The 27949-nt window shown below is 36.3% G+C and overlaps 4 protein-coding genes across 6 annotated transcripts; all 4 read right to left on the bottom strand.

Annotated features, from left to right (window-relative positions):
- Positions 1-2604: 2604 nt before the first annotated feature.
- Positions 2605-5176, bottom strand: LOC126609622 (probable inactive shikimate kinase like 1, chloroplastic). Of its 2 annotated transcripts, XM_050277477.1 has the most exons (10): positions 4877-5175; positions 4736-4782; positions 4579-4633; positions 4390-4462; positions 4209-4296; positions 4032-4114; positions 3809-3935; positions 3603-3681; positions 3453-3517; positions 2605-3343 (listed from the first exon to the last, which is right to left on the bottom strand). In XM_050277477.1, exons 1-10 carry the CDS (start codon positions 5049-5051, stop codon positions 3275-3277), a joined length of 861 nt encoding a protein of 286 aa, XP_050133434.1. In that variant the 5' UTR covers positions 5052-5175; the 3' UTR covers positions 2605-3274. The 2 variants fall into 2 exon arrangements, with proteins under 2 accessions (XP_050133434.1, XP_050133435.1); XM_050277478.1 differs by lacking the exon at positions 4736-4782 and having other exon boundaries at positions 4579-4644; positions 4877-5176.
- A 1097-nt stretch (positions 5177-6273) lies between these two features.
- Positions 6274-11471, bottom strand: LOC126611384 (uncharacterized protein At2g33490-like). 2 transcript variants are annotated; one of them, XM_050279620.1, is made up of 11 exons: positions 11094-11471; positions 10576-10648; positions 10042-10116; positions 9703-9764; positions 9518-9586; positions 9035-9063; positions 8748-8955; positions 8401-8652; positions 8002-8055; positions 6876-7893; positions 6274-6531 (listed from the first exon to the last, which is right to left on the bottom strand). In XM_050279620.1, exons 1-11 carry the CDS (start codon positions 11205-11207, stop codon positions 6521-6523), a joined length of 1965 nt encoding a protein of 654 aa, XP_050135577.1. In that variant the 5' UTR covers positions 11208-11471; the 3' UTR covers positions 6274-6520. The 2 variants fall into 2 exon arrangements, with proteins under 2 accessions (XP_050135577.1, XP_050135576.1); XM_050279619.1 differs by having other exon boundaries at positions 6274-6540.
- Positions 11472-17924: 6453 nt separating this feature from the next.
- LOC126609861 (NAC domain-containing protein 83-like) lies at positions 17925-19649 on the bottom strand. The gene is made up of 2 exons (XM_050277793.1): positions 18987-19649; positions 17925-18714 (listed from the first exon to the last, which is right to left on the bottom strand). Exons 1-2 carry the CDS (start codon positions 19171-19173, stop codon positions 18101-18103), a joined length of 801 nt encoding a protein of 266 aa, XP_050133750.1. The 5' UTR covers positions 19174-19649; the 3' UTR covers positions 17925-18100.
- Positions 19650-21917: 2268 nt separating this feature from the next.
- Positions 21918-24644, bottom strand: LOC126612157 (glycerophosphodiester phosphodiesterase GDPD1, chloroplastic-like). Its single transcript, XM_050280486.1, has 7 exons — positions 24324-24644; positions 24045-24226; positions 23402-23461; positions 23019-23300; positions 22798-22893; positions 22504-22700; positions 21918-22397 (listed from the first exon to the last, which is right to left on the bottom strand). The coding sequence occupies exons 1-7, from the start codon at positions 24418-24420 to the stop codon at positions 22178-22180; spliced, it is 1134 nt and encodes a 377-aa protein (XP_050136443.1). The 5' UTR covers positions 24421-24644; the 3' UTR covers positions 21918-22177.
- Between the last annotated feature and the right edge of the window lie 3305 nt (positions 24645-27949).

Raw genomic sequence — 27949 nt, forward strand, 5'->3', positions numbered from 1 at the left:
ATTCATTCGCAATCTCGCACCATTGTGTCTCTCTCTCTCTCTCTCTCTCTTAATTTTTGCGCTTTTTCTTTACCTTTCGACGCTTTGAGTTTAAAAATAAAATGAATGTTACCCTGCCTGCCTTGCCTAGTTGCCCGTGCGTTTCACTTTCTTTGTCATTGTTTGGCGCCTGTGGAGTCGGGACCACCACAGTCTTTCGTTTTGCTTGTGCCCCCCTACGCTGCAATCCCTGCGTACATCTCATCTATCGACACGTATAAAGCGCACCGCATTAACTATTTCAGTAATGCTACGTAAACCACATCCATAATAATTATGTAGGAAATAAACATATTAATTAACATAATTTTATTGTCAAGTTATTTTGATAAAAACAAAATTATGTTATATAATAATATAATAAATGTAATTTTTTTTTATGTCAATGACACATAATACTATTCTGACAACGTACCTGTATCGTGTATTTTTTCTTCATTCTCGCTTAATGGGAGACGTTCAAAATTTTAATGGGGCATATATGGATATAAAAACATGATGGGTAAAATTATAGAATAATTGAGTGGACAATATGATTTCGAAGATTAGGCAAATTTAAGAGGGAGAAGATTGAAAGAGAAGGCTTCTGAAATTGGGTAAGAATGTCTTTTAAATATATATCTTATCTTCAACGTGAAGCTCTCATCAGCAAGCTCCCCACCCCTTGTCATTCAAAATTAGTTTAAAATAAATCTAAAGAAAACACCAAAACTGAAAGGAAAAAAAAAAAAAAAAATTGAATGGGTCCGTCCAACAGATACATACACCAAAGTCTTAAGGGCCGTTCATTTTTTTTTCTTTATATTATTTTGGCTTGTGAATGAAGGTGTGCATGTTTTTATCATTGTGTTTGGCAGTTGGAAATAACTAATCATTTCACTTTCGCATGGGCATTTCCACAATCCGGATGAGGATATTTTTCGGATATCTTTGTGGGGATTTGGAAGATCAATCAATCGTGTCCGTTTATTTGTCAGTTTTTATTACGTACGGGAATAAGCTTGCTTCTTCCCAAGCTTATCCCTCAAAAAAACCGATCCTATAGCGCCAGCGCTTCGCGTTCTTTCTATTCAGTCCTATTTCATTTTGGGATAGGCGGTTAATACTAATATAATAAGTGAAGTACTCGTCGTCGGACCAATTGGCTCGGACACCAAACCACTCGTGCCCGCCCATTCTGTCTCGCCTTAAATGGAATGGCTCTCTTAGTTATGTTGCCCCCCGACCCAGATCCCCACGTCCGCTCTTCTCCGCTCGTAGCCCAAGAAGTTGGCTTTATATTTAATTTTAAATAAATAATTTAAAATAATTTTTGACCCGACACAATTAATTGATCTTTCAAATCTTCATAATGAAAATACTGCTAGGACCCTAATCCCCACAATCCTTTACAATAATATACGACACAGCCTCCTCGAAGCATAACGTGGCAGCAGGCGATGCGATTGAGTGTGAGTGCGACGTGGCAACAAGTCGGCGTTAACTCTTGTAAACTGAGACAGGTGTAGGCTTAGCCAAGGCTAGGCGGCCACGGGAATACAAAAAACGGGTGCACCCTCAGGAGTAATCAGGTGAGGAGCACCGACCTCATCCGCTGATCCTGTGACTGTCTGTCTCCTTGTTTGCTAATCCAATTGCTTTTGCATTGCCAGTTTCTTTTGCTACTTTTTATGCACCACCATCACCATCATCGCCAGTCTAAAATATCCATAATATCCTGATATTTTCATTTAAATTTCCGTGTTTTTAGACTACTGATATTTTAGACCTTACTAAGTCCTCATGTATCTTACCATACAATATACAAAGTGTAAAATATTGTACTAATTCATTATATATAAATTATTATAGTGTGTTTAAACTTCTTTCATTAATTACTACATATTTTATACACTCACAATGTTTGCCAGCTCGCTATATAATCAACTTAAATCAGTTATATCTATCATGCAATGCATTTCCTTCCAATTTTTTTATGATAAACTAATAGATAATTGACTAAATAAATATCCTGCAAAGTTTCAATAAAAATTTTCCAAGTTTTTCTTACAATTTCCGTGGTTTTTATTCAATTTTTATCGATATCGATAATATCCCGATATTTTCATCGAAATTTCCATGTTTTTGGACTACCGATATTTCCGATATCATCAATATTTAATACCTCACCTACCATAATAACCAACTAACCCGCCTTATTTTCAAATGGGCCGAGGCCCAAAATTTACAATTGTTCTTGTTTATCAAAGCGCACGTGTTGTCGCGTGACACGATCTCATATAATAGGATTTTTTTAAGCAAAACTATAGCGGTTTATTAGCGTCTTACAAAATGTACAAACTTCAAAGAGAGCATTCTAAATTAAATTCAAAGGATCACCAAACGAAAAAGACTCCAAATTTTTTTTTAAAAAAAAGGCAAATATGGTCGGTTAATCTAATAGTTACCATATCGGCAGACTTGTAATGTAAATAAAAAAAAACACAAATAACATTCCAAAGCCAAACGAACTTCAATCCATACAACTAGAAATTCAATCATTTCATAATACGCCACTTGAGAGACTTTACGCACAAAATCGTCAATAAAATTGATAAGGAACACTGTTTGCATACAAGCAACGTCGACTCCAATCAAAAACTGCAAAAGAAACAAATAGTAACCACTCCAATAGAGACTCTACGCACAAAACCACCAACGAAGCTACCAGTTGCATAAAGATAAACCGGACCAACGCCACTATAAGACATGAACCAGAAAGAAACCCAAAAGAGCAAATTAACATGGACAAAAGCCGCACTATAATCTAGAAAACCCATGTCACAACAATTCTACCCCATCTCTTGACAAACCCACACTATCCAATAAACTAAGAGGGAGGATTCGGGGAGAAGGATTGACTTAGTCACCACAAAGGGGAATATTATTCACCACAATAGAATAGAAAAATGAAAAGGGGGAGCGGAATGGAGCGGAGGGGAGGATGAAAAGAAGTGCTTCTCCTTCCTCCTCCCCCGACGACGACGACTTTTTCTCTGCGATGCAATTTTTGGGTATAGCAAAGGACATAGAGCAATAAAAGGGATGGTAGAAAACGTACTTACGGCATGCACATAATTGTAGCCTACACAAGACATGCACAAAACGAAACCTCTGATTGCTATCCCCAAAATTTGGGGTTTACAGAAGGAACTAGTTCCAATTGATGAAAATGGGGATCTATACCACCGGACTGTTAAAAAGGTCTCGCGGCCGCTTCCATCATCTTCTTTACTCTGGTCAGTTTCTCTATCTCCTTGAGAACCTGAGTTCACAGATAAGAGAGGAAAAGAATCCAAGGGTTTGTCTCATTTCATTAATCACTTTGCTACAGTTTTCAAACAATGTCTGCATTTCAAAACTACACTCGTTACCTCCAAAGCCATGTTTTCTGTCGTTACATCACCAAGGTCATCATAACCTAATTGATAAGCTAGTTCTGATCGGACACAAAAAAATGGTTAGAACCGCCGAGGAAACATAATATAGTACATTAAGAACAAGAAAAGATCATGGAGATATACCTTCAACGGAAACGGTTGCATCAGCTGTTTCGTATCCACCTCTCGCTTCTTCATACGAAGTACTTAGGTGAGTCAAAACCTGGTTACCATTCATTACAAAAGTCAATCATCCGCACCATACATGGTAGAGTCTATTTACTTTCCATCTGAGGACAACAAAGGAGGAGGTTGTGTACGGTTATTAAGTTTGGGGAGGAAGAGATGACCTCTTGATAAGATGCTGAAGCAGATAGGTTGAGTGCAGGAAGCTGACTTTGATCTTCGACCATGCCACTGGCCACCAAGTCTACAGGTACATCAATCCATACAGAGATTCCATACCTCAGAAGAGCCCTATACATGTTAATCGGAAGCGAGTCAGAATTGCACTACTAACATTAATACATAAATAAATGACATAGGTTGTAGCAATGATATCAGAAATCCTACAGATTAGTTGAACTCTGAACCGCACCATCTCCGGCACAAACCACCAATCGACCCATGGATGACAGTTGCTTCAATACTTCAGTCTGCACCAATATCTCGATTTAGAGCCCCATCTGAATGGTAGTAATCCAACTTTTATAAAGGTGAGCAAACAGAAAATATGTCGCAAACTATCACCTCGGATTCCCGAAAACCATTTATGTCAGCCACCATAAGCGATTTGGCAGCAGATTCACCTCCAGCAGCTTCCTCAACCAAACTATCACTGGACAAAACAACACAAATTACAATTTCAGCCAAAACAGCTAGAGCAAAGAAACTTATCCTGATACTTAAACGATGTAGCATATACAGGTACCTGTCAAAGTAATAATATCGCAACGCATTGGCTAGGAGCTTCCCCAAACTGGTTTTCATGGAGCTCTTCATGCCTTTCCACCAGAACGATCATCAAAATTCTATCCGTAACGCAACGAAACATCAAAGGATTCGAGTTCTGAATGCATTTTAATTAATTTTACAAAGCACTAAGTAAATTAATGCTTACCCACAAGAAATATGGAAGTTCCCTTCAGCTCAGGGGTTATATCCATTGCCTTGTTCTGAATTAAAACTGAACAGTTACAATCAGCACTTCAAGCGAGAACAAAATTATAATTTCAAAATTCATGAAACACAGGCGAATCCATGAACATGGAGCTCACCTTTACTGCAGAAGAGAGGTCAGCTACAGAAACCTTGGCTGCTGAGCCTTCAAATAAACAAAGTGACGAAAGCAAATTATCACACAGTGGTGTGCATGAAAGCATAAATCAGAAATTCGTCGAAGAAAAAGTCGAACTTACTGGAATCGCCGCCGTCGGAGGCGGAGCATGAAGTGGCGAGAGGTTTTCGGATGTGGGTGCGAGAGGTAATCGGAATTGAGAAACTGGAAGCCGCAACTTGAGAGTGGCGGAAGGGAGTGCGGAGTGGGAGCTCGGAGCAAGAAGAATGGAGGAGGAAGCTCCTTGTTATCTCCATTTCTACAATTTACAACAGCACGGCGGCGGTTCACGGTTTTTCGCTTCCTCCTTGTGTTGGTGACGACTTCAGCAGTATCATGTAACTGTCAAAAAACTGTCATTACCTTATCCGCCTGGACTTGGATTGTCTACCCTTTCATTTCGGTGTCCTTTTGTGATCACGGTTAAACCACGTCAATATTTTATATTACTATTTTTTTTTATTATTTTTATAAAAAATTAATATAAAATATTAACATGGCTTAACCGTAATCACACAAAACAGGAGGGCACATAAAGAGTACCGAAATGGGGAGGGCAGACAATCCAAATCCTATCCGCCTACTAGCCCAGCAGCTCCCAAAAGGAAGAGAAGGTTTTCAACAGACTAAACGACGGCGTTTCTTTATCTAAAAATCTAAGGTAATATTTAATCCAAGTTGCTCTTGTGGAGTTGAGTATATGGTAAAGTCACATTTTTATCGCACAAATTTTATAATTCGAATCGTGAATTTTTTTCATAATAAGTTATAGATTATCTTTAAAAAAGTCATCTGATACTTAACATTCATATTATCAATTTGTTTAATATAAAATGAATAAACAATATCCAATTCCGATCAAATGGACATTTAAATCATTTGAGCTACAAGCCTAACTTACGCTTAGTCCATTCTACGAAATCAAGCTTACTATGGTGCTAGTCGAGAATTACAAGTGTAATCTCTATTGGTCCAATGGTCCCTCAACTTTAACTTTATTAAAATAATGATCTCTCAACTAAAAATTCATTATCATTGGTTCCTCAACTCGTCAAAACATGCATCTATAATTTCTCAACTAAAAATTTGTTACCAATAATCCCTCAACTTTAATCCAATTGGAGAAATGGTCATTCAACTTTAACACAATTGAAGAAATAATCTCTCAACTTTAACCCAATTGTAGCAATGGTCATTCCAACAGAACTCATTTTGACAAAATTCTGAAGAAATTGACGAAAATGACCACAATTACACGTTTTGATGAATTGAATGATCAATAGTAATGAATTTTAGGTTGAAGAACCATTGCTTCAATTTGATTAAAGTTGAAGAACCCTTACTACAATTTACTCAAAAAATAAAATGTAAACTCAGACTAGCAAAAGTATACGCCGGTGGATTTTAATTTACTACCCGTCAGCACACGCAATCGACCTGTTTCCGCAGGCTGAAAGAAGGCAAAAACCTTTCCGGCGGTGGTGATTAACAAAATTCTTCATTTGAAGAAATATACATGATACATCGTAAAAGGCACGACTTTGGTAGAGTTTAGTTCTCATCATAAGCAACAACAAAGAGAGTAAAAGGTTGGGATGAGAAACTAAACAATACATCAAACAACATATTTACAGACTTGTCTATACCTAAATGAAAAAAAATGAGACCGGCAACAATCTCACGGAGGAAACCTGACAAATTCACTGCATCACCAATCTGTATGATATCAGCTCCCACCTGCATGCACTGAAGATGTTCAAAATCAGAATTCCTAAAAATAAGAATTATCATTCGGCTATGATTGTGAAGGTGAAGATGATGGTGATGACAACGACCGAGCAGGAATCAAGAGAAAATCTGTAAATTATATGCAGGATGCAACCGACAAATAGGTAGGCTTTTGCCATATGATCACAACCCTAGCGGAACAAAAGATAAATTAGATGGAGGGAAGAATGAGGCACAAACTGTTCCAACATCCACCCCCCGTCATATATGTCCCGTGCATGGGCAATTTAGTTCCAACTTCTAAGAAGAAAACATCAACTGGTGAGGAAAAATACTGAAAAACGCCCGCTCACCTCGGATGGGACTAGAGTGGGAGGCCACTTCAGAAACATTTGATACCAGCTTGAGTTTTGATAGGGAAATTGGCGTCAATGGAGGTGAATCAACTTCTTCAGCCTTGCCTGGAACTTGAGGAGACTCCAAATGTCTTGCTACATGCACTGCCATTGCTCTTTGACTGCCTGAAGGTATGGAGAAGCTTCGGGGAACTATCAATGGTGGAGCTGGAAGTGGAGATGCCGCATTTGATGCCACTGAAGGGTTTTTATTAGGCATGCTATGTTCTTGATTTCTGAAGACCAGTGGAGCAGAGTGACCAACAAATCCTGAGGATTTTGTTGGTTTGGCAGCTGATGAATTACCGGGGGGTCTAGGAAGCTCATGAAGCTCGCTGATCTTGGGTGAAGAAACAAGGGGAGGTGACGGACATGGGGATACCTTTGGAGATGAAGGTTGGGGATTTGGTAAACGAGACAACATCCCGGAAACTAGTTGCGGTGGTTCAGTTGATGCAATAGGACCACTATCATATAATAAAGGCTTTGATGATGACGATTTACTAGGTATTGGGCCGGAGAAAGCGTCTCTCTTAGTCTTATTTGTATCAGATGTATTCAACGTATCAAGCTGTGGAAGTACGCGTCCCTCCAGTGGAGGAGGTAGTTGGGTGGAGGTACTACTGACATTGCTCTCTTTTTGTACCAGCGGAGTTTTTGAGAAATTAGGTCTCGGCAGATTATCATCACCAGGATCTTTCTCTTCCAATGGGGAAGAATGCCATAAATTTGGATTGCGTCTACCTGGCCTTGTTTCTGGAACCGCGCTGCTTGTTCTTGAAGAACTCAAACCTTTTGGATCAATAGGTGTGGGCAGTACATACGTATTAGACTTCCGTGGTGTTGATGCTTGCAATTGTCTAGCTTTCTCAGCAGGATCAAACTTCTTCCCCGGAAAAATTGGGGCTGAGTGGCTGCCTATTCTTGGTTCTCTACTTGGGGCCCTCATATCCCATTGGTTCCTGTCTAGATTCATCTACAAGGAAAAAGATTTATGAATACAATATTTGGAGTTCAAGGGCAAACAATTGTGTCTTCAAAGTTTGGTTTCAAATCTACCATTCAAAAGGCAATGAAATCTTACATCTGCATGTTCCAATCTTGTAGCTTTAGGAGACAAAGGTCCCACTTCATCAACCTGAGAAATGAGCGGTTAGATCATAAGAACAAACAAAATATGTCAAAGAAATCCATAACGACAAAAGTTCACACCCTGAGCACTATGTTGAACAACAATTGAAACCACCAACAGTACTGGCACTTGTACCAATATCAGCACAACTAAAATTTGAAAAATATAATCTTTTAAGAAAAACTAACACATAATGTTTATGAAGTTAAATGTCACTGATACGGAAAAAGGAAATTCAAAATCCAATAGATAGATTATAATATAATCTTGGAGACGTTTACCACCACACGATAAATAGAGAATATAGTGCCTTAAACAACAACACAAATTCCTAATTACATTAGACCTCACCTCCATTGAATTCCTTGATGCAGAGGTGACATCAATCCCCTGCTTGCTTGACCTATAGTTAAAACTCAATTCTCCATCTTCAGTAGGATCATAGCTATTTTCACCATTATCCTCAACATCATCCCCACCATCATCCCCACCATCGTCTTCAAGTCCACTGAATTGGTATTCAATATGATGCTCCTCAGTAACCAATCTAACGTGTGGTTCAACAGCCTCAAGTGATTTAAGTCCTTTCCGAAAGAAATTCAACTGATTCAAAGAACAAGAATGCTAACTATGAGTCAGCCAAATAGAAGAACGAGACTTTTGAAGTTTTTATGATTGGTTGGAGATATAAAGAAAACCTGAGCAGCATGGTGACGAGCTGCCTGTGTTAGAAGACTTCGAGCCTGTCCTTGCTTCAGAGACTTCAATCGAAAGACACACAATGTAGCCTCCTCATCATATTCATCATGAGCTACTTGCAATTGCTGCAAAGTAAAACTGTCACCTTTTCCACGTTTTGACCTCCCCTTTTCTTTCTGTTGTGCCACCATGTAGTCATACACTTCTCTGAAGATGATACAACAAACCAAATTCAGAAAAAAATTACTTCTATTAAGTAAAAGGGTCAAAAGAGAACGGAATAGACCTTTTTTCGTCGCATTGTCGCTTCATTTCCTGCATAAGATAACAAGAAAGGAAATTCAGTGATACAAACCAAGGGAACAGATATGAATATATACAGCCGCTGTGTCTAGGTGATACCAAAGGAAACAGATCCTCGACAAATCCCTCTGAGGTGCAAAAAGGTAGAGTATCCTTCACTGAATATTAAATTCAACGTCTCCAGAACACCATGACAGGTTGGATTTTACAAAAACCAATTACCAAGACTGCACCTAGCCCATGGCATATTATTCTCACTGCTGTTTTGGGCATGCCTAGCATTCTACTTTGGGCAGGTGTGAATGTACCAGGCACTTAAATTCCTTCTGATTTGTGACACAGCTAGAGTACTTAATAATCAATTACAGCAGATATCTCTTGGGTAGAAACATATAGCTGCAGGCAATTGAGGGTTTATTGAGAAAACCTCTAGTACTAAATAAAATAAGAGAATACACGAGCTAACCTCAACTGTCCGAAGTTCATTGAGAAGAGACTCCGATGGGTTTGTAATTGTCAAAAATATATGAGAGCGCTGAAGTAAAGGAAACAAATAGTTAACACCAAGTTAAGGTGAAGGTATTTCAGTTAAAGGAAAGAAAAGCTTTAGAAAGATAGCATGATGTGCACAAAACAACAGGAAGAACTCACATATCTATCAACAAGTTTTTGAAGTTCATACTGCAACCTCCCCAGCATCAGAAATACTCTACCTGCATTCCAATTAAGTACCAGGCATATGTATCATAAAATCCTCAATACTCACAAAAAGAACAAAAAAATCCTCATAATTAAATTCACGTATATAATGCAAATGCTATGTTCAGCTCAAAGATTAAAAATCCCCGTAACTCAAATTCATGGATATAATACACACGTTATGTTCATCTCCAAATAACCTTAGCCATGGGTGAGAAAATGAAGCTTGAAGGTTTGCCCACCTTCATCACACAAAAAAAAAAGAAGGGTCATATACTTTGATGGACTTACCACTCTCTTCATCATCATGCAATGCAGTTTTTTCCAGCAGACAAGTACCCATTTCACGCAGTGACTCCGAGAATTCTGAAAGTGCAGATTAGGTCAAATGGCAGAAATCTATGGCGTTGAGTTGTTATCTTGAATTTAAATCTCAAAAAATTCACATTGGGATTTCCAATAAGTCCATATGCATTGTAGACACATTCAATAATTCAGAATTAGCCAAATTTATTGTCATGTCCCGAAATAATACCCAACCTTCTATAATAAGCATTTGAACTCACTGTCAAGCTCACCCTATTAGTCAGTCCTTGCAGGATTTAAGCACAACTTTTCTGCTTATCAGCTTTCATGAGGGAGTTATAATATGTCAAAAGTGTCTTAGAGTGGATAGGGGCATCATATCGTATACGAGATATAAACACCATTCTCTACATTTTGGTGAAGTCGACAAATTTGGGCATATTCCTTTATCGAAATAGTACAATATGTAACCATCAAATTAAAAACAAATGGACAAATGACAGTAAGTAGAGTATTCACCATATGCGCTGTTTGCTGTAGCGGCTGCTGCAGAGAGTAAGCTATCATAGCAACTTCTCATATCTTGCATGTCCTGCAAAATGCACAAACTCTCACCAACTAAATATTCCCGTAATTAACACTACTATTTGCAAACTACAACACAATTAGAAAAGCTTTGTCCTCGCTAATTAAGTGTGAAATATATAGTTTCCCGATCCATTAATCCTCCATAATCATATGCGCCGCGCAAACTATTTACAATTCACAGTCAAATCAATCATCCACTCACTGAGGCGAAGATCCAGTAATTTTCAAGAGCAATTACAAAGCTTAAACCATTGATCTAACAACTCCGGAGTAAATATTATATGAAAATTCTTCTCAATCAAGCACAAAAAAAGTCCTCCAAATTCGCTTATTTAGCCGGAGAAAGACTATTCAGTTTCTTTAGAAGGTCCTAACGCAAATTATACATAATAAGCAAGCACAAAAACTCCAAATAAATAATAATAAAATTTTAAAAAAAAAAACTGTACCTGAGCAGCCTGAGCGAGCTCATCGACCTGAGCCAAAGGTTGAATGTCTCTTTTTTCTTTGGCATCATTTTTGTGCAGTTCGAATCTCCGAAACATGCCGAGCGAGGTCTTCATATTGTCTGAAAAACCCTAACGCAATGACTGGGACGACGACTCGGAGCTACTCGCCTCGTGAAAACTGAAATCCCTGGAAATTCAAGGACGCTCGACTCCAAATCTACGAAACGACGACTGCGATTAACTCTGCAGCTTCAAACGACATTCGAGAAGGAGGAAGACGAAGAAGATGAAGGAGCTACGCTCGGTGGATCGTACAAAACGACTTGTAGCAGATAAAGAAGGAGAGAGAAACTGCGGAATGAAAAAAAAAAATGGAAAACAAGGAGAAAATGGACAAAGGGAAAAAACGGGATCATTCTCACGTCATTTACTAGAGTGAAACAGCGCGTACTGACAAAGAGACACGTATCAAAGCAGGGCAATTTGGTAATCAAGCAATGGGACAGTGGTGGGAGGCAAGAATCCAGTGCGCGTCTGTCTACGGGAGATGGGATAACTTCTGACGTGGAGACAAAAGAGTGGCGGTTGAAAGTGACATGCGGGGGCTTAGTTGTAGCGGATGATAGTCAAAGTCAGATATTGCTGACGAGAAAGAAGCGGTTCTAGAACGAAAACTATCTTACTTTGACCGCGCCGGTGGGTGGGTCAGATCCGCACCTCCACTGATCCCGAATTACCATTTTTGTCCCTCAATTTGGTTGTAATCCCTTGCAAGACAAGGTGAATGAGCGGGGAACGCACTTCAATCACCATTCACTTTGTATTTGTTACTTTACTCATAGGTAAGTTGGAGCTAATTTGGATTTGCATTGTTTTTTTCAATATTGTTTTTGTTGTACGTTAAGATTAATCAACTGTAAAATAAAGCAGTTGAGCGATTAATAAATTGTATTTTTAAAAATATTGTGAGTATAAAAAGCAGCGTAAAAAGCATTTAGTAAAAATTAATATAAAAGTGATATAATTGTATTTAATGACAAAATGGACATGATAATGTCGGTGATGATGACGACAACTGGTGGTGGTCATGGCACGATTATGGTGTGGTGGTGGTAATGACAATGGTGGTCTAAGCGAATAGGGCTTGTAGTGTTAGGTGGTGATGGTCACTTTGTTCTTTAAGGGATAAAATGCGTCTAGAAGTATAAATAATGTAATTTTTTTAAATTAATGAGCGTATTACAATAATTAAAAATATTCATTAAAGTCTTAACTATGTTTTTTATTATAACAACTTTTAAAAGTAGTCTGATGTCTAGAGCCATTGCTTTTGAAATAATTAGAATATTTTATTTTTACCAAACACTTTTATTGCTTAATTTTAAGTGAACCTGTTATTGGACAAAAAAAAAAGGTAATACCAACTGAGCCTTAGAAGGGTATTTTATCTATTTGGAATAATGTCACATTGTATTTTATTAAACTTAAGTATATTACTTTTATTTGTTTGCTTAAAAATGAGATATATTAACTTTATCATCCACTTATATTATCATTATTTTTGTAACTCCACCTCAAATAGTAAACTAAAGACTATATAGTAAGTTTGGAGTTTCATTTATAATTACAACCACGTCTTAAATGTCAACATTGATAAGCAATTTATTATATATATCATGTCACATGATGAAAGAGATATTAATAATCGCGAGTTATACTCAATAATTCTTTTCGGGTACATCATAAAACCGGTGCGCGCTTGGGCTACATCACTTTTTTTTTTCACATAATAGAAATTTGATTAAATTCGAATGAAAACGTTTACATTAGAGGCAACATTATGATTAGAAGAAAGGCCAATTACTTATGGGCATCCGCCGGTAAATGGGACTCCTTGGAATAATCGAAGTGAGTCTATGTAGCTATGACCAAGAATGCTGATGATATTGACAAATAGAGATTAGAGAATATACAATGTAGTTATTCAAACATTAATTAAGATTAGTTGAACATAACTAATATTAAAATAATATAATGATTGTGGGAATACTTTGAAAACTTTGTTAGCTATATATATATTCCTGTAGGCCTGATGATGCTTTGGTGCACATGACATATGGTCGCACAAGTCATTCTTTTCTTTTTTTTAATCTATAAAGACGGTTTATACTTTTAAAACTTTCCTGCCAAAATTTGGCTTGGACATTTCAGATGATTCGCATTAATTAACAAATTATATTATCCTCTATTCAAAAGGGAGACCAAGAACGCAATCATTGAAATAGGTTTTTGAAATAGATGAAACTTCACGGGTAAATTTTAGTAACATGCGTACTATAATATTTGAGAAAAGGAAATGCTAAGGAAAATGTGAGCATTTTAGCTCACCACCATAATTATAGTGTGGCTTATTATACACCTCATTGGTTATCACGTGTTTTTTCATTTAATTATAGTTAATATTTTTAAATTATAAAATGAATATTTAATATAAAAGTTAACCAGAATTAGGTGAAAAGATACATTGGCAAATGACAAGGTGTATGGTGAGCATATACCATCGCTTATGGTGGTGAGCAAAAATGCACTCGAGGAGACTCTTTCAAAAGTGGGACTTTCCATGAACTTTCTGCGACCTTATTTTTTAGCACAATATTTTATAATGTTGCACAAAAATTAACATTAAACTGTGAAGTGACGGAAACTCCTACTTTGAGAGAGTCTCCTTAGCATTTCACATAGCTCACGTATACATACACTTTTCATCTTAAGGAAGTGCTTTTTGGCTTTTAAGCATATGTGAGAAAGGAAGAGGATTCTCACACCTTTTTTGAGTTTTTTTTTTAATATATATTTTAAATATTATGATCATCGGATTCAATAAAATCGAAGGAAAATAAGAAACGTGATTAACAAACTTAGTGAGAAAAGAAAAATTATGTTTATTTATCATTTTTTATGTAATAAAAATGGTGAACTTGAAAAAAAAATAACAAACTAATGAAAATAACTTTAAAACTTTGAGTTTTAACGATAAGGACAAAATAAAAGGTAAAGTGAATAGTATCAGGATTGACTTTTTAGTGTAAAAATGTGGTTTTTCGTTAAAGTGAACAGTACCGTAGACTTTTAGTTAAAACTTCCATAAAAAGACGTATAGTTGCAATTTTGAAGACACAAATGGTCTTTCTTAGGGAAATACATCATTGTCGTTCCACTTTATACTGCTCCACATTAGCTAGCCTTTGAATTTATAGGAGCATTGAGTGGGAAATGAAGGAACTGAAGGAAATGAAAGCAAAGATATTAATTATAGTTGTTTGAATAAAGACTTTGATGGGTCAAAATTCAAAAAGGTGTGTCATGGTTCTTGCAGCCCAAGGCTAAGGGAACATAGCATAGCATAACCGTTTTCAAACGAAGAGAGCCGCCTTTTGAAGCATAGCCTGAGATCCCTGTGATACGGTATTTTCCTTACGAGTTAGGAGTCTAGTACATAAAGCTTTCGACTGGTCGGTGCAAGTTAACCCTCGTTCGGGGCAAACAAGCTCAACGTACAGGTCCCATGCATGTAGGTTTTTGTGGTTTAACTCAAAACCGTATGTGTGTATGTGTGTGTGTATATCTCTACTAATTAATGAAATCTTATTTGTCAATCAAAAGATGGTGAAAAGACAAATTAGTCTTATATCACACAAAAAAATGATAGGCAATAATGTAATTTCATATGTCCAAATTTTACTGTTTTTTATTAAAACCTCACATACAAGTGATGTTAAAATACCTTCAATATTAAAAAAAAAAACAAAAAAAAAAAACCTCTCGCTCCCCCCACGTTCTCTCTCTCTCCCTCTCTCCTTATCATTTTCTAAAAAATGTGTTCATACACACAAAGTGTGCAAGCAAATACTAGTGTATATATATATATATATATAAGAAGATCAATATTTGTGCTTGATATCCATCACACATTTATACCTGATTGCGAGTATACATGTTTTGGGGGGCCGGGGAGAGGTCTCGATCGAGAAAAGGAGGGAGTTGAATAGAGGAAATAATTGAAGAAAGCCTTGTTTAAGACGTTTAAGTTGGACTTGATTCTTTTCCATTGGTGTGGGATTAACAGTACGAATCTTATTCTCAAGCTCCCCTGAGAGGTTGCATTACTTGAACTCTTGAAGTACATAGAAAGCATGACATTGCGCTGACTCCGATTCTCGCCATTGTTAAGTTGTGGTTTTGCTCTATTGAGAATGAATCCCACAATAATAAGAGAAGGGATTTTGTGTATGCTTATTAAGTAATTTGACTACTCCTCATATTGTCAATTAGTGGTGGAACCGCAACTTCTTCATGCTCTGGTGGTTTCAAGCCTACTGTTGAGAATCCAAATATTCATAAATGGAACTTGAACCATGTGTTAGATGATTGTTGTTGATTTCTCTTGCACTTACGTTGATTGTGGGTGTTCTTTTTGCTCCCTGAGCTATTTATTTTTGATGTTTTTTGGCTTCTTGTGGTTTGCCCTAGTGGTTTGTTACAAATCTAATTCTATTGATATTTGAATTTAAATAAAGTAACGTAGGAAGGAAAAAAAAATGCAATGGGAAAAGAAAAAAGCAGAAAATAAATAGCTAAAATGAAAATGATACAATCAAAACTTTGCTACCGATTGTCTACGAGAGCTGTCACTAGAAAGGTAGCGATCTAATTCTATAAAAGTCAGTATGTTGGTAATGTTGGTAGCGAGTTAGCCCCGATTAAATCGCTAGCTTCATACCGACCCCCCCTTTTCAATTTTTTTTTATTTTTTTTGTTAATTTTTTTATCTCTCTTATCATAACAACAAACTATCATATTAATGTTCTTCAAAATTTATTTTTCCGTGAAAAATCTATTATAATTCATATTTAAACATTTAAAAACAACGATTTAAAACCTAAATTTAAAGATATTTGAATTTACTAGTTGTTACTTAAATAAAGTAATGTATGAAGACAAAACTTAAAGGAAAAAAAGAAGAAAATAAATAAATAAGTTGGAATAGGAAAAGATCGGTACCACGCTATTGACCCTAGCCCAGTTGTCCAAGGCGACACTCAGGTCATGGTGGGCATCAACTACTTGCTTGTCATTTCCATCTTACGTGAATTCTCAAAATCTTACAGTGAGGCGGAGGTGCAAGCAAATAGATATTATAATGACATTTTGACCACCCTCATACTGTAATACTAAGTTGCTTCATACGATGACCAGCTTTTAATGTTTTGAATCCATTGTGTTATTGAAGGCTTATCATTCTAGACTTGAATTCTCACAATTATTTCTACCACATATTTCTTATTCATGTTTTGTTTTAATTAGAGGGTTAAACTGGTAATTTCATAAAGTTTTGGTTGACAATGAGTATTTTATTAATTAGTAGAGATAAATAATCAAATTAACACTCATTAATTATATGTAATATAATAATTATCGATCGTATATATGAACGAAGAAGACAAAATCTTGTTCAATTTTTAATGGATTAGCCAAAAAGATATAAGCTAGTTTCCATAAATCGAAGCATTAAGTTATCAATTGTATGGAAAAATAAGGGGTCAAGTGCACTAGTGTAGCGTGGGTGCTGTCTGCCACCACTAACATATTTATGATTATTTTATTTTTACGTATCATGATTCGATTTTTTTTTTTAAAGTTTTAACGACACACTTATGATATTGTTCACTTTTAATGAAAATGACATTTTTATGACATTTGTACTCTAAAAAATCACTCCTGGTACTATTCACTTACAACACATGTTTGTCATTTTGATTAAAACTCAAAGTTTTCAAACTCATTTCATTAGTTTTTTTTTTCTTGAAAAAAGGGAGTTAATTGGCGGCGAACTACAATTATTCACCTTTTTCACCCCTGAAGAAGGTTAGTTGGGATTTTCACCCTTCATGTGCCACGATCAAACAGATTCACAGCTTACAAAGTATTGAATCCATGACCTCCTGTTTTTTCTTTAGAGAGCTGTTGTTCGTGATTAAAACTCAAAGTTTTCAAACCATTTTCATTAGTTTTGTCTTTTTTTATTTCTTGAAAAAAAGGAGTTAATTGGCGGCGAACTACGATTATTCACCTTTCCCGGCCCTGAAGAAGGTTAGTTGGGACTTTCACCCTTCCTGTGCCACGATCAAGCAAATTCACAGCTTACAAAGTATCGAATCCCTGATCTCCTGTTTTTTCTTTAGAGAGCTGTTGTTCGCACTTTTCCACTGAGCCACTTGTCGTGGTTGTGCCATGATTCGATTTAGATAATAGAATTAAAGAACCTCTTTCGTTTCATTCATGCCCAAAACTAAAAGCGCCAAGACTTAAACCTCCATCCTTTTTTTTTTGTCAGGCAGTTGGTTATCAAATTAGATTTAGATAGATAGATATACCCAATTCAATGGGGTTATCTTTTTGGCTCAGAGATCATTTGCCCCTTTGATAAGAAAAGAGAAAGACAACTCCTGATTTACATAGAAACAAATCATATGCCATCTTTGCATTGCACATCTTTTTCCTCTGGCTGTGATAGGATTGTTATAAAATTATATTTGGTGAATTTGATCAGTTAAAACAATATACACTACAAGAAAAAAGCTGACAATGATAGCATATAAGTCTTTTATCCACCCTATTACATCGCTAATTAACGTTAGTGATTAAAGTTTACTTGAAGTTAAAGTTCAGACAGAATATTACTAAACCTTCAGCGTTCCATTTTCAATTTTCTTATCTAATGCTCGTACTCATAATTAAGCCTTACAAAATTGAAGGGTACAATAATATGAATGCCTCTTCATTTGCCTCTTGGTGTTGGTGGCCATTCTCATTTAATTTGTTGCGCAAGATAGTTGGATTACATGATGGATTATACGGAATTAAGGAAGCTTAATCAAAGCTATCTTACTTAGTACTACTGATCTTAAACAAGACAAGATTAATGTGATCAACATATAATAGCTTAGCTAAATATTAATCCGCACGCTAACACTGTGTCCCTCCTGATCATCGTCTAGCTCGCCATTGTCATTGGAAGTGAGCTCATGAGTGATATCACTCGAGCATGATGGGGAAGAAAGTGTTGTAAGATCAGGATCCGAACGTCGTGAACGATGATCAGCTGCAGAGATATATTCCTCCATTAATCTTCGATTCCTCTTGCAGTTTGATGAACGTTGAGAAACTACTCCCATGTCATCTGATATTCTTTGAGTAGGCCTTCTCTTTTTCTGAAATATGCGAAACACCACCCAGTTTCCCACTTCCGCTTTGAAAGCCTGGGTTGGATTCGCTTGACAAGCCAAGAGGCGGTATTCATGCATGAGCCATCGAGTTTGAGTGGTAGTACTAGTACTAGTACTCTCGTGGTAGTGGTTGTGGCAACGGCGGCGCTTCCTTTCACAGAAACCCAACGTCTTCCGGATCCCAACGGCTTCATTGGATTTAGAATTAGCAACAATTTGCTTCTTTTTGCCAATAGGTTTCCAGTACCCACAACCAGCAGCTCTCTTGCTGTTGATGCCAACATACTTATTCATATTTTCATTATAAAAGAAATACCTTGTTTCCCTAATATCACCTGCACAACCCGATAATGATGAATCAATTAGCTAGCTAGCCTTGCTTTATAATTTGAATAAAACTCTATTAATAAAAGGAAAGTGATTTCCGCACACTCCTAATGATTTATGCACACTCATGATCATTTTTGTCATTTGAACATGAATAAATTAGAGTAGTGTCAAAGAAATATACATGCATGAAGTCTAACCGACAGAGAAAATGAGAGTGCAAAAATCACTTATCTTGTTAAAACAAGATAGAGTAATAAAAAAACATGAACAAACTAACCTGGCAAGCCCCAGGGATGAGTTTCGAAGACATCAAACTCTGGAATGATGGAAGCAGGCAATGGGGCAGCATGAACCTTCCTCATCAAGTAGTGAATCACCAGCTCTTCGTCCGTGGGACGAAACCGGTACCCAACCGGCATCTTCACTCCTCCATAAATTACATAATTTTCTTTAATATTCTCCATTTCTATATATCTATATATTTTTATGGATTAATTAATCAAATATCTGATGAATATATGATCTAGGTTTAGCTTAATAATTAATTGTAGCAGAAGCAAGCAACTCATATATTAGTTGTGTAGGAGAGCAGTAATATATGTTAGTGTTGTGCAACTGGAACAACGAGAGAGAGAGAGAGAGAGAGAGAGAGAGAGCAATAGCTAGTTAATGGCATGTGTGGAAGTTGATTCAGACGTAAAAGGCATAAGGAGAAGACTTGGGCGGCAGCTGGCAATCCTGGTGTTGTGTGCTTTCTTGCAGTTGCAGATTTGGAGAGTGGGGAGATCAACACACACATATATATAGATATATAGACAAACAGGGAGGTATCGTTTAAATAAATTGGTCTAGAGAGGGATGCAGTAGTGCCAAGAAACTCTTGACTCGTATTCTGACTCGGAAAGCTCTTCTCCTTCCTTGACTCGGGAAATGAAAATAGTGTGGTGGATGAGTAAAATTATAGAAAAAGGAAAAAATGGGGTAGGAATCGGTTGCTGCTTTATTTTGACGGGTCTTTGATTTGTGTTCACAACTGATCGCAACCGTGTGAGGACTAATTAGTTAGGTTTTGGTCAATAAGCAATTAAGCATGCTTTTCTTCTGTATTACTAAAAGCACTGTGAGCTGAGACCCCCCCCCCCCATGTGTGGCACGTTGTGTGCTCTTAATTATTTTTTAAATCTCTTGTTTGTTCTTCTGGTCCTTACTCGCCTTGTTGTATTGTAGGTACAGAAATCTCTTGTTCTAACTTGTGTGTCCTTACTCCCCTTAGCATTTCTCATCTATTTAAACATACACACACACACACACACATACTGTACATTTGGCAGAGATTGATTAACCTTAATTTCTTCATGATTGCTTGCAAAGTACGTTTTCAGTAATTATTGATTTAAAGAATCCAAAATTGTATATTTTACAAGATTTGACAGCATTATACACAGGCATCATTTATATCGAGATATAAATTGAGAATAATGTTATTCAGCTATTCACGCATTTATTTTTACTTTTCTCACATCTTTGTTTATTTTTTTGTTATCAATAATCTTTAACTCATTTGCTCAGGCCGCAGACCAAAAATTAAGAAATGTGTGCGAAAAATAAAAATAGAATGTAAATAGCATTATCCTATATTATAATTGGTTTAGATTTTGAGGAAATAATTTTGTTTGAACCAACTTTTCTTTACTCGCTTGACCTTAAGCCGCAAGTTGGCACGCCCCCAACACAAAACAAGAAGTACAAACAGATCTCAAAATCCTTGGCTTTCGGCGGAGACCCATTTTGAGACCAGCAACAACTCTTAATGTTGTTTTCCAGTTAACTATTCATTTTCTCCTCAATCAAAATAAGAGTTTCTCTCATTTTCTGAGGTATTCCAAAATAATATTCAGACATGATCTCTTAACAAATAACTTTCATATGTCAGTTTTGCATATACAAATGACTTTGGCTTAGTCTGGATCAAAGGTAATGCTAGAGAGAGTAAACTTTTAAATCAAATTTTGTATACTAAATGATGTGAACGTTGATGATTAAATTATTACTTAATTATTTAATTAAAATATTTATTTTTTATTGATGATACATTATTTAGTTTACAAATATAAAAAATTCCTCACATCTCTCATTATCTCTAGGGTCAAATCAACCATGCTGATAACGAAGATGGATAAAAAGTTAAGAAATGACATTGAAGTTGAGACTTTGAAGAACACCAACACCATACATATGTCTAGGGAGTAGGGAGATGTGTGTTTGAAACACACGTCTAGTTGAAGAAAACAATGTATTCAATATGCTCCACCTTGTAGTGTGGTCTTGTCTTGAATTGACATAGTGCTGCTGTGAGAATCGTTATCATGTGGAGACGCACAATAATTAGGTGAAAGAATCCGATCTCTTCTTTCTAATCTACCAAATTAGAAAATGTGGGCCGTTGAAATTTGATTTAATGATCACAAGTAAAGGTCTATCTTAAAAGTTATAATAAACTCAGCTATTGGATCAAATTTTAATAGTACATATTTTTTGATTTGATGGATTAAGAGGAAGAGAGATGCGAAGAGGAGGGTCCATTTCCATTAATTAGCACCTTAATTACTACACTTGTCAATAGAACTTTGGATTAATTAACTTGGTTCTTCTTTCAAGAAGCCCAGCTGTCTGCGTAAACTCAAGAGTACTTCAATTTATTACATACGTGCAGAATTTAACTGCAAAATTTGAAGGAATTGAACTCTCTATAATTTAGTGGGAATTGAAGAATCCTACTCCTTATAACCAGCTCCAAATTTTGTTCTCTCAGCTAAAAATATCAAACTAAAAATAATTAAAGTTTTTTTTATCAAAGTTAAAATATATAAGATTAAATTACTAGAAGTGGGGCATTTTCAGTAAGCACATTGATTTTCATTTATATTCATGTGAATTAGTAAACATCAGTACTACTCCTACTTTAATTTCAAAAAAATTTAATAAACAGTTTTAATAGGAATTTGATTTAAATTCCGTCTCATTCCGACTTCTTTCTCAATTCAATTCCTCCTCAAATCTATTTCCATCTTCTCCAAGAGAAGAGAGCATGGCTCTCTTGGTATAACAAGGTTGAACTTCTCCACTCTCAATACAAAAAACGTGTAAAATATAAAGGCACTAGTGAACTAGAGCAGTGAGAGCTAGAGAGAGAAAAAACAGACAGAAATAGAAGAAGACCAAAACAAACGGCTGAATGCTCAACCAACATAAAACAACATAAAACTTGGTTACCTCTGAGATACATAAAGGAGGAGCGCACAACTTATGTGTATAGGGTTGTGACCCTCAAGACTAAATTATATGTACAACAAATAGTGCATGTACGATGCGACAACCTCCACAACCTGATTCCTGAGTATGCATATATTGCTTCTGCCCCCTAATTTAATTTTACAAAGGAGATACAAATCCTTCAAAAGATCGACCTCAAAGCTGTATCAACTCCGGAATCAACTTCAACAGAAAAGAAAGCTCCCTCTGTGAGAACTCCGGCTTTGATTTCTCCTGCATTATGCTCCCGTCTTCCTCCGCCCCCCCTGATGGCTCAATCATATCCGACACCGCCTCCGTTATCTCTTTCACAAAATCCACTATCACTCCCTCGATTCCCATTAGGTGTTGCATGTATACTGCTTCCGGCACGTTGCTGCAATGTCATCATCAATTTCATCAACAATTTTTCATTCATACATAATTTTTTAAGTTCAACTCTAACTCGAATTCATCAAGCAAACGGAATTCCGCAAGCTTACTTCAATTTGCCGTAAGTTAGGAGTGAAAGCTTGGCCTCCTTGATCTTGGTTAGAGCCCCGGGATTTCTGAAAACGCCTCTAACCTCCGACACAATACCTTGCAAACCACCCTCCAAACATACTTTTATCGCCTCCTCCAAAGAATTCCTTCGCACATCATAGTAAAGCTCATTCCCACCATTTGTCAAGAAAAAGACCTGCCATCATCAATTCATTCAGAACAGTAATTAGTAACTGATTACATTGAACATCGATCGCATTCAAAAGTAAATTATATACGAGAAAAGTGCTTACAGGGTAAGTGTTCTGCAACTTTTTAACCAACAAGGCCGCATCAGGTTGGAAGCTTGAGAAAATGACCGGCCTATCTCTGGCATACTCAAACACCACCTGTTCCACAAAATTATAATCCATATGAGCACAAGCATTATCGAAACTAACAATCAGGCCTCGTTTGGCGCCTAGGATTTAATCTCGTGTACAAATTTAAAAAATACGATGATTGATGGACGTACTTGCAAGACGGACTGAAGGACGCGGAAGATAGAGTCCTCCTGGTAAACAATGTAATCATCGAATTTCAACTCGATGTTGAAGCCGAGGGAAGGCTCGACCTGCTCAAAGGCCTCTTGGAGCGTGCAGTGGGGGTCATCATTTTCGACATCCCATCTTACTATTTTACCATCTTTGGTTTTCCTTAACAACAACTTTCCCTCCTTCCCTGGCTCTCTTTGCGGACCATAGTTTAGGAATTCCGAGAGACACAGCTCGGTAATTCTCCTCTGAAACACAGTACCCTGATGAAACCAAAATTTAACTTGTAAGCTGAAGATTAATTACCAGGTAAACATACAAGGAAAAGTAAAAAGTAAATGGAGGGTGGAGAAATTATGCTTACGTTTTCTTCCGAGAAGATGAAGTCGTCGTGGAAAATGACCGGGCAGTCATCTTTGGTTACCTACAAAAAGCCACCACATTTGGGTTTCACTTTCCTGTTTCAGTTTTTCTCTCTTTTTTTTTTCACTTTTTTTTTTCTTCATTCACCTCCAATCTTCAAATTTTAATCCAATTTCCAAAAATTAAGGGAGAAAAAATGCAGAAAAGGAGATAATCAGTACCGTTTCAAACTCAAAACAAGTTTCCGGAAATAGAAAAGCAAAGGACTTGATCTTGATTTAAGAGCTTATTAAGCTAAACCCCAGCTTGGAAATTCACCAAAAATAGAAAAGTAGCCGAAATTACAGAAATACCCTAAAACCCAGAACCGGATTTCACTGCAGACTCGATCAAGATCCAAACTTTCAACCAAAAAAATCAAACTTCTTTCTCATGCAAATGCCGACAACAAAACGGCGTACTCGGCGACAAGAAAATGCAGGTGGGATATGGAAATTCCGGCAAATTCATTTAAATAAAAACTGAAATATCCGGAAAGCCCACCGCCAAAATTCAGAAACACATTGGGACCATTGGTTTGATTGAATTGAGAGAGAGAGAGAGAGAGAGAGAGAGAGAAAGAGAGAGAGAGATTAAGGTCTCACCTGAACATCGAATTCGATGAAATCGAGGGGGAAGCTGGCGGCGGCGTTGAAGGACATGATGGAGTTCTCTTTAATGGCTCTCATTCTCCGATCGGACGACTGTAGCGCGTTCATTCCGCTCCCTCTGTGTCCGATCACTAGAAACTTGGGTATCCTCGGTGCCCCCCGATTCATCTCCACACCTATAAGCACAACATTATTCAAATTAACAACCTTTTTTATTTAATTGACAAGATCATAAATAAATTAATTAGAGGACTAATTAATCAAAGATTATACCTTTGGGGAAGCGGGAGGAGTAGAGCGCCAGAGAGGCGTTTTCCGGCACCTGATCGAGATTCGGGACGTCGGAGACGTGGACGGCCTTGAGAGCCATTTTTAAAAAATCAAGGGAGAAGAAAAGACGGGAAAATTAAACTAAATAAAAAGAAAGGAGGACAGAGAGACCAGAGGGGTGCCCGGAAGCAAAAGCAAGGTGAACGTGGAGCTGTGTAATTTGTTGATGGAAGCACGAGTGTGAGAAGGAGGAGGGGCTATTTATTTTGGAGGAGGAAAGGAGGAGGGACCTGCGGAAGAGAGAGAGAGAGAGAGCGCCAAACGGGACGGGATCTCTCTGAAGCATATTCCCCCTCGCATCTCTGGATATTCCATTTTTCCTACTCTCTTTGCACCAAATAACCAAAACACGCGCTTCATATCGGTCAACCGTCAACCGTTCTAATTTTCTTTGTCCAAAAAACCGAAATTTTTTATAATTTTGGCGCGACAACCAGATCTCCACGTGTTATTTGTCGGATTTTGCACTTTCTGGAAATCGGGGGAGTGGAAGATCACTCGAATATCCAAAAACTAATATTGTTATTTTTCGACGGAATTGTATTCTCACCGGAGCAAACTCTCATAATTTTTTGATCTAATAACACAGACAGTTTAATTTTTATCTAAAGATTATAATTATTATAATTTTTAAAAAGATCTCACATTTATAACAATTTCATGTTAATAGATCAAGAGGATCACGACAATTTATCTCGAAGAGGATCCAATTCCTTTTTCTACGGTCACAACACAAATAAATATGTTTTTTAAGACAGGAAAACATAAAAAATATAGGACAAGGATTGTTTGCCCTCCTTGTTCCCATGCTCTCTTATGCTCTCCTGTTTTGTGTGGTCACGGTTAAGCCACGTCAACATTTTATATTATTTTTTTTATAAAAATAATAAGACAAAAATAAATAGTAATATAAAATATTAACGTGAATTAACCGTGATCACACAAATAAGAAGGTATGAAATGTTACGAAAATAAGGATGGCGGACAATCCTTGTCCAAACATATAAGACTCGCGTCAGAGCCAAGTGTATCGGATAAGATAAGTTCGTACCCGTGGCGTGGTGCGAAAGTGTCGGGTCTCCGAACCGGCGAGTACAGGTGAGTTGGCGCCAATGTAAAATGTCTAGTTGTCTACATGCTTCCACGTCTTCGCCTTGTCCCCGCCCGTATACGTTGCCATGTTACGGTTTTCTTTTCCCGCTAACCGTATGTTTCCGTTAGAAAGTTTGTATGCACTATATTTTTTAACATTCATTTTGATTTCGATCCTTAATCAATTTAATTGTTAGATTGAAATTTTGTTTGTTTAAATATTTTGATCGAGATCTTTAACATCATTTAAGAGATTTAATTATGCATTTAATGTCCCACAAATTATGAGTAAAAATATAATAAATACTTAAAAATAAATATTAGAGTAATATTGTCCTTCACAAAATTATTGCAAGAAATAATGTACCCACATAATTATTAACATGTTTGAAAAGATAACTACTGATATATTTTAAAACATAATCTAAATACATATAATTAGCATGGGTACATTTAGCAAAATAAAAAATGGGTACAAATAAATTAAATAATATGGGTACAAATACAAATAAAACTTTAAAAAATATGGGCACAAAAAGAAATTAATATATGGGTACAAATTAAAAAATGGGTACAAACTAAAAATAAAAATATATGACAGATTTTTTAGCCATAAATATAAATATACAAAATATAACATGTCTAACACTAAATGAATATATTTAGAAATAAAAAATATTTTATTATTAAAATAATTAATGAATTTTATTAATACTTAAAGATCTTAATAAAAATACAAAAAAAATAAGATTTTAATCAATAAAGTAAAAAAAAAGGAATGAAAACCTAATTTCTCATTTTTCTAAACTACTAGAAGTAAACGATGAATTGTTTTGGTTCTTGGCCTGGATCTTACAGGCTGCCACATGATCCTGATTATCCAATATCCACCAAGCATATACTCACTCACTAATTATCCAGCCAACTATACATATTACCTACCATGCAAGTTGCAACTAGACAACACATATAAAAGACAGCAATGGAATATAATAAGTGGACAAGAATACATATATCTGTTGCCCCATTTTCTGCAGGTGACAGGTGACATGTGACATGTGACATGCCCATCTATTCTTTTCTTTTGGTATGAAAATATAATCAATTTAGTTTTGGTCTGGTATAAAGGGGAAGGGCCTTTGCTCTTATATTAGGGCTCCATGCACACGCAGTTGCTTTCTTTGTGCTTCCACGTCGAGTTTTTACTACAACTTGAGGAGTTTTGTGTGCCTAATGACTTGTTTTATTTAGTTTTTACACTCCTTTTGTTTACAAGAAAAAGAAAGATTTGAACTCGAGCCACAACTAGTTTGTCCAACCCAAGTTTAGATAAACCTTTTTATTGGTCTCACACATATAAGGTATCTATTGTTTGGAAAAGAAAAAAAGAATCAAATATGAAAAGGAGAAATTTTAGAAGTATTGATCGATTAAATTAAGTTGGTTAGAATAGCGTGTAATTTCTCTGTTTACACTTAAATTCAAATCGCTTTAGGTATAATTTTTTGAACGATGAACCAAATTATAATAAGAAATTAATAAGAAAATGAACGGAATGATGGAAGTTCGATGTGATGGTAATAAAATATTTTTAATATTTGTAACATATTAAAAAAGTGTTATACTCGTCCAATAAATGATTGACAAACAGATAATTTGTTGAAAAATCCACATCGGTATATTGAGAAAACAATTTGCAATCCTTTATGATTATATGGTTCTATTTCTAAATATACAGATTCTTTTTAAACTAAACCCTATTAGTATAACAATTGATCCATCTTTCTTAAACTTTGACAAAATTAATTACGTAAGAGAATGTGTCTATGATAAGGGTGATGATGCATTGCATGACGTGTAACCACGGTAAGCTTATCTGATAACTTAAACTAATAAGAATTAGCCCAACAATCCACTTTCTCCAACAAACATTTCATCTCATCTCAACAGTTGGTGCCAGCAACCATCAATCAATTCACACATGTTTATGTTGGAAATATATTCTCTCCGGATCTCTTCTACTAAGATCATCTGATTAAGTGATCTGGATCCTTGAAATTTAATCAAACGACTAAAGTTATTATAACTTTTAAAGGGGATCATGTTTTTAACCGTTGAATCAAATTTTAAAGATTTACATCACTTGATCCGGTAGTCTTGGTAGAAGAGATTCAGCATCTCTTTCCATTCATGTCATCTGCCAAAAATGAGAGCCAATAATTGGGGATCTTGAAGCTGGACTGACTAGGAATGTGTAATATCTCAAATCAATCCACAGCTCCACATTATAAAGGTCGCCTAGAGCGTTTGAATTTGTCATTTCCCAATTTTCTGTACCTTCCAGCTTTCCTCTAAGTATTCTTCTTTTTAGAGATTATCAATCGTGACGTTTCATACCAAAAACCAAACATCTATTTTAATTACTTGTGCATATACACGTCACGTAGGCATGCATGTATGCGTCTTTACCCAACATA

This window comes from Malus sylvestris, chromosome 17, assembly GCF_916048215.2.
Source record: "Malus sylvestris chromosome 17, drMalSylv7.2, whole genome shotgun sequence".
Taxonomy (NCBI): Eukaryota; Viridiplantae; Streptophyta; class Magnoliopsida; order Rosales; family Rosaceae; genus Malus; species Malus sylvestris.

What these genes read in the sequence shown, in the direction of transcription:
- LOC126609622 (XM_050277477.1), bottom strand. Translation starts at nt 5,051, where the DNA reads ATGGAGATAACAAGGAGCTTCCTCCTCCATTCTTCTTGCTCCGAGCTC. An exon ending in CGATATTATTACTTTGACAG is followed by an intron (nt 4,297 to 4,389) that starts GTACCTGTATAT and finishes TGTTTTGTCCAG; the next exon opens with TGATAGTTTGGTTGAGGAAG. An exon ending in CTTCAGCATCTTATCAAGAG is followed by an intron (nt 3,682 to 3,808) that starts GTCATCTCTTCC and finishes AATGGTAACCAG; the next exon opens with GTTTTGACTCACCTAAGTAC.
- LOC126611384 (XM_050279619.1), bottom strand. Translation starts at nt 11,207, where the DNA reads ATGAAGACCTCGCTCGGCATGTTTCGGAGATTCGAACTGCACAAAAAT. An exon ending in CAAGATTGGAACATGCAGAT is followed by an intron (nt 7,894 to 8,001) that starts GTAAGATTTCAT and finishes TTTTCCTTGTAG; the next exon opens with ATGAATCTAGACAGGAACCA. An exon ending in CCACTCTAGTCCCATCCGAG is followed by an intron (nt 6,541 to 6,875) that starts GTGAGCGGGCGT and finishes GAACATCTTCAG; the next exon opens with TGCATGCAGGTGGGAGCTGA.
- LOC126609861 (XM_050277793.1), bottom strand. Translation starts at nt 19,173, where the DNA reads ATGGAGAATATTAAAGAAAATTATGTAATTTATGGAGGAGTGAAGATG. An exon ending in TCATCCCTGGGGCTTGCCAG is followed by an intron (nt 18,715 to 18,986) that starts GTTAGTTTGTTC and finishes CGGGTTGTGCAG; the next exon opens with GTGATATTAGGGAAACAAGG.
- LOC126612157 (XM_050280486.1), bottom strand. Translation starts at nt 24,420, where the DNA reads ATGGCTCTCAAGGCCGTCCACGTCTCCGACGTCCCGAATCTCGATCAG. An exon ending in TCATCGAATTCGATGTTCAG is followed by an intron (nt 23,462 to 24,044) that starts GTGAGACCTTAA and finishes GGCTTTTTGTAG; the next exon opens with GTAACCAAAGATGACTGCCC. An exon ending in TCATCTTCTCGGAAGAAAAC is followed by an intron (nt 23,301 to 23,401) that starts GTAAGCATAATT and finishes TGGTTTCATCAG; the next exon opens with GGTACTGTGTTTCAGAGGAG.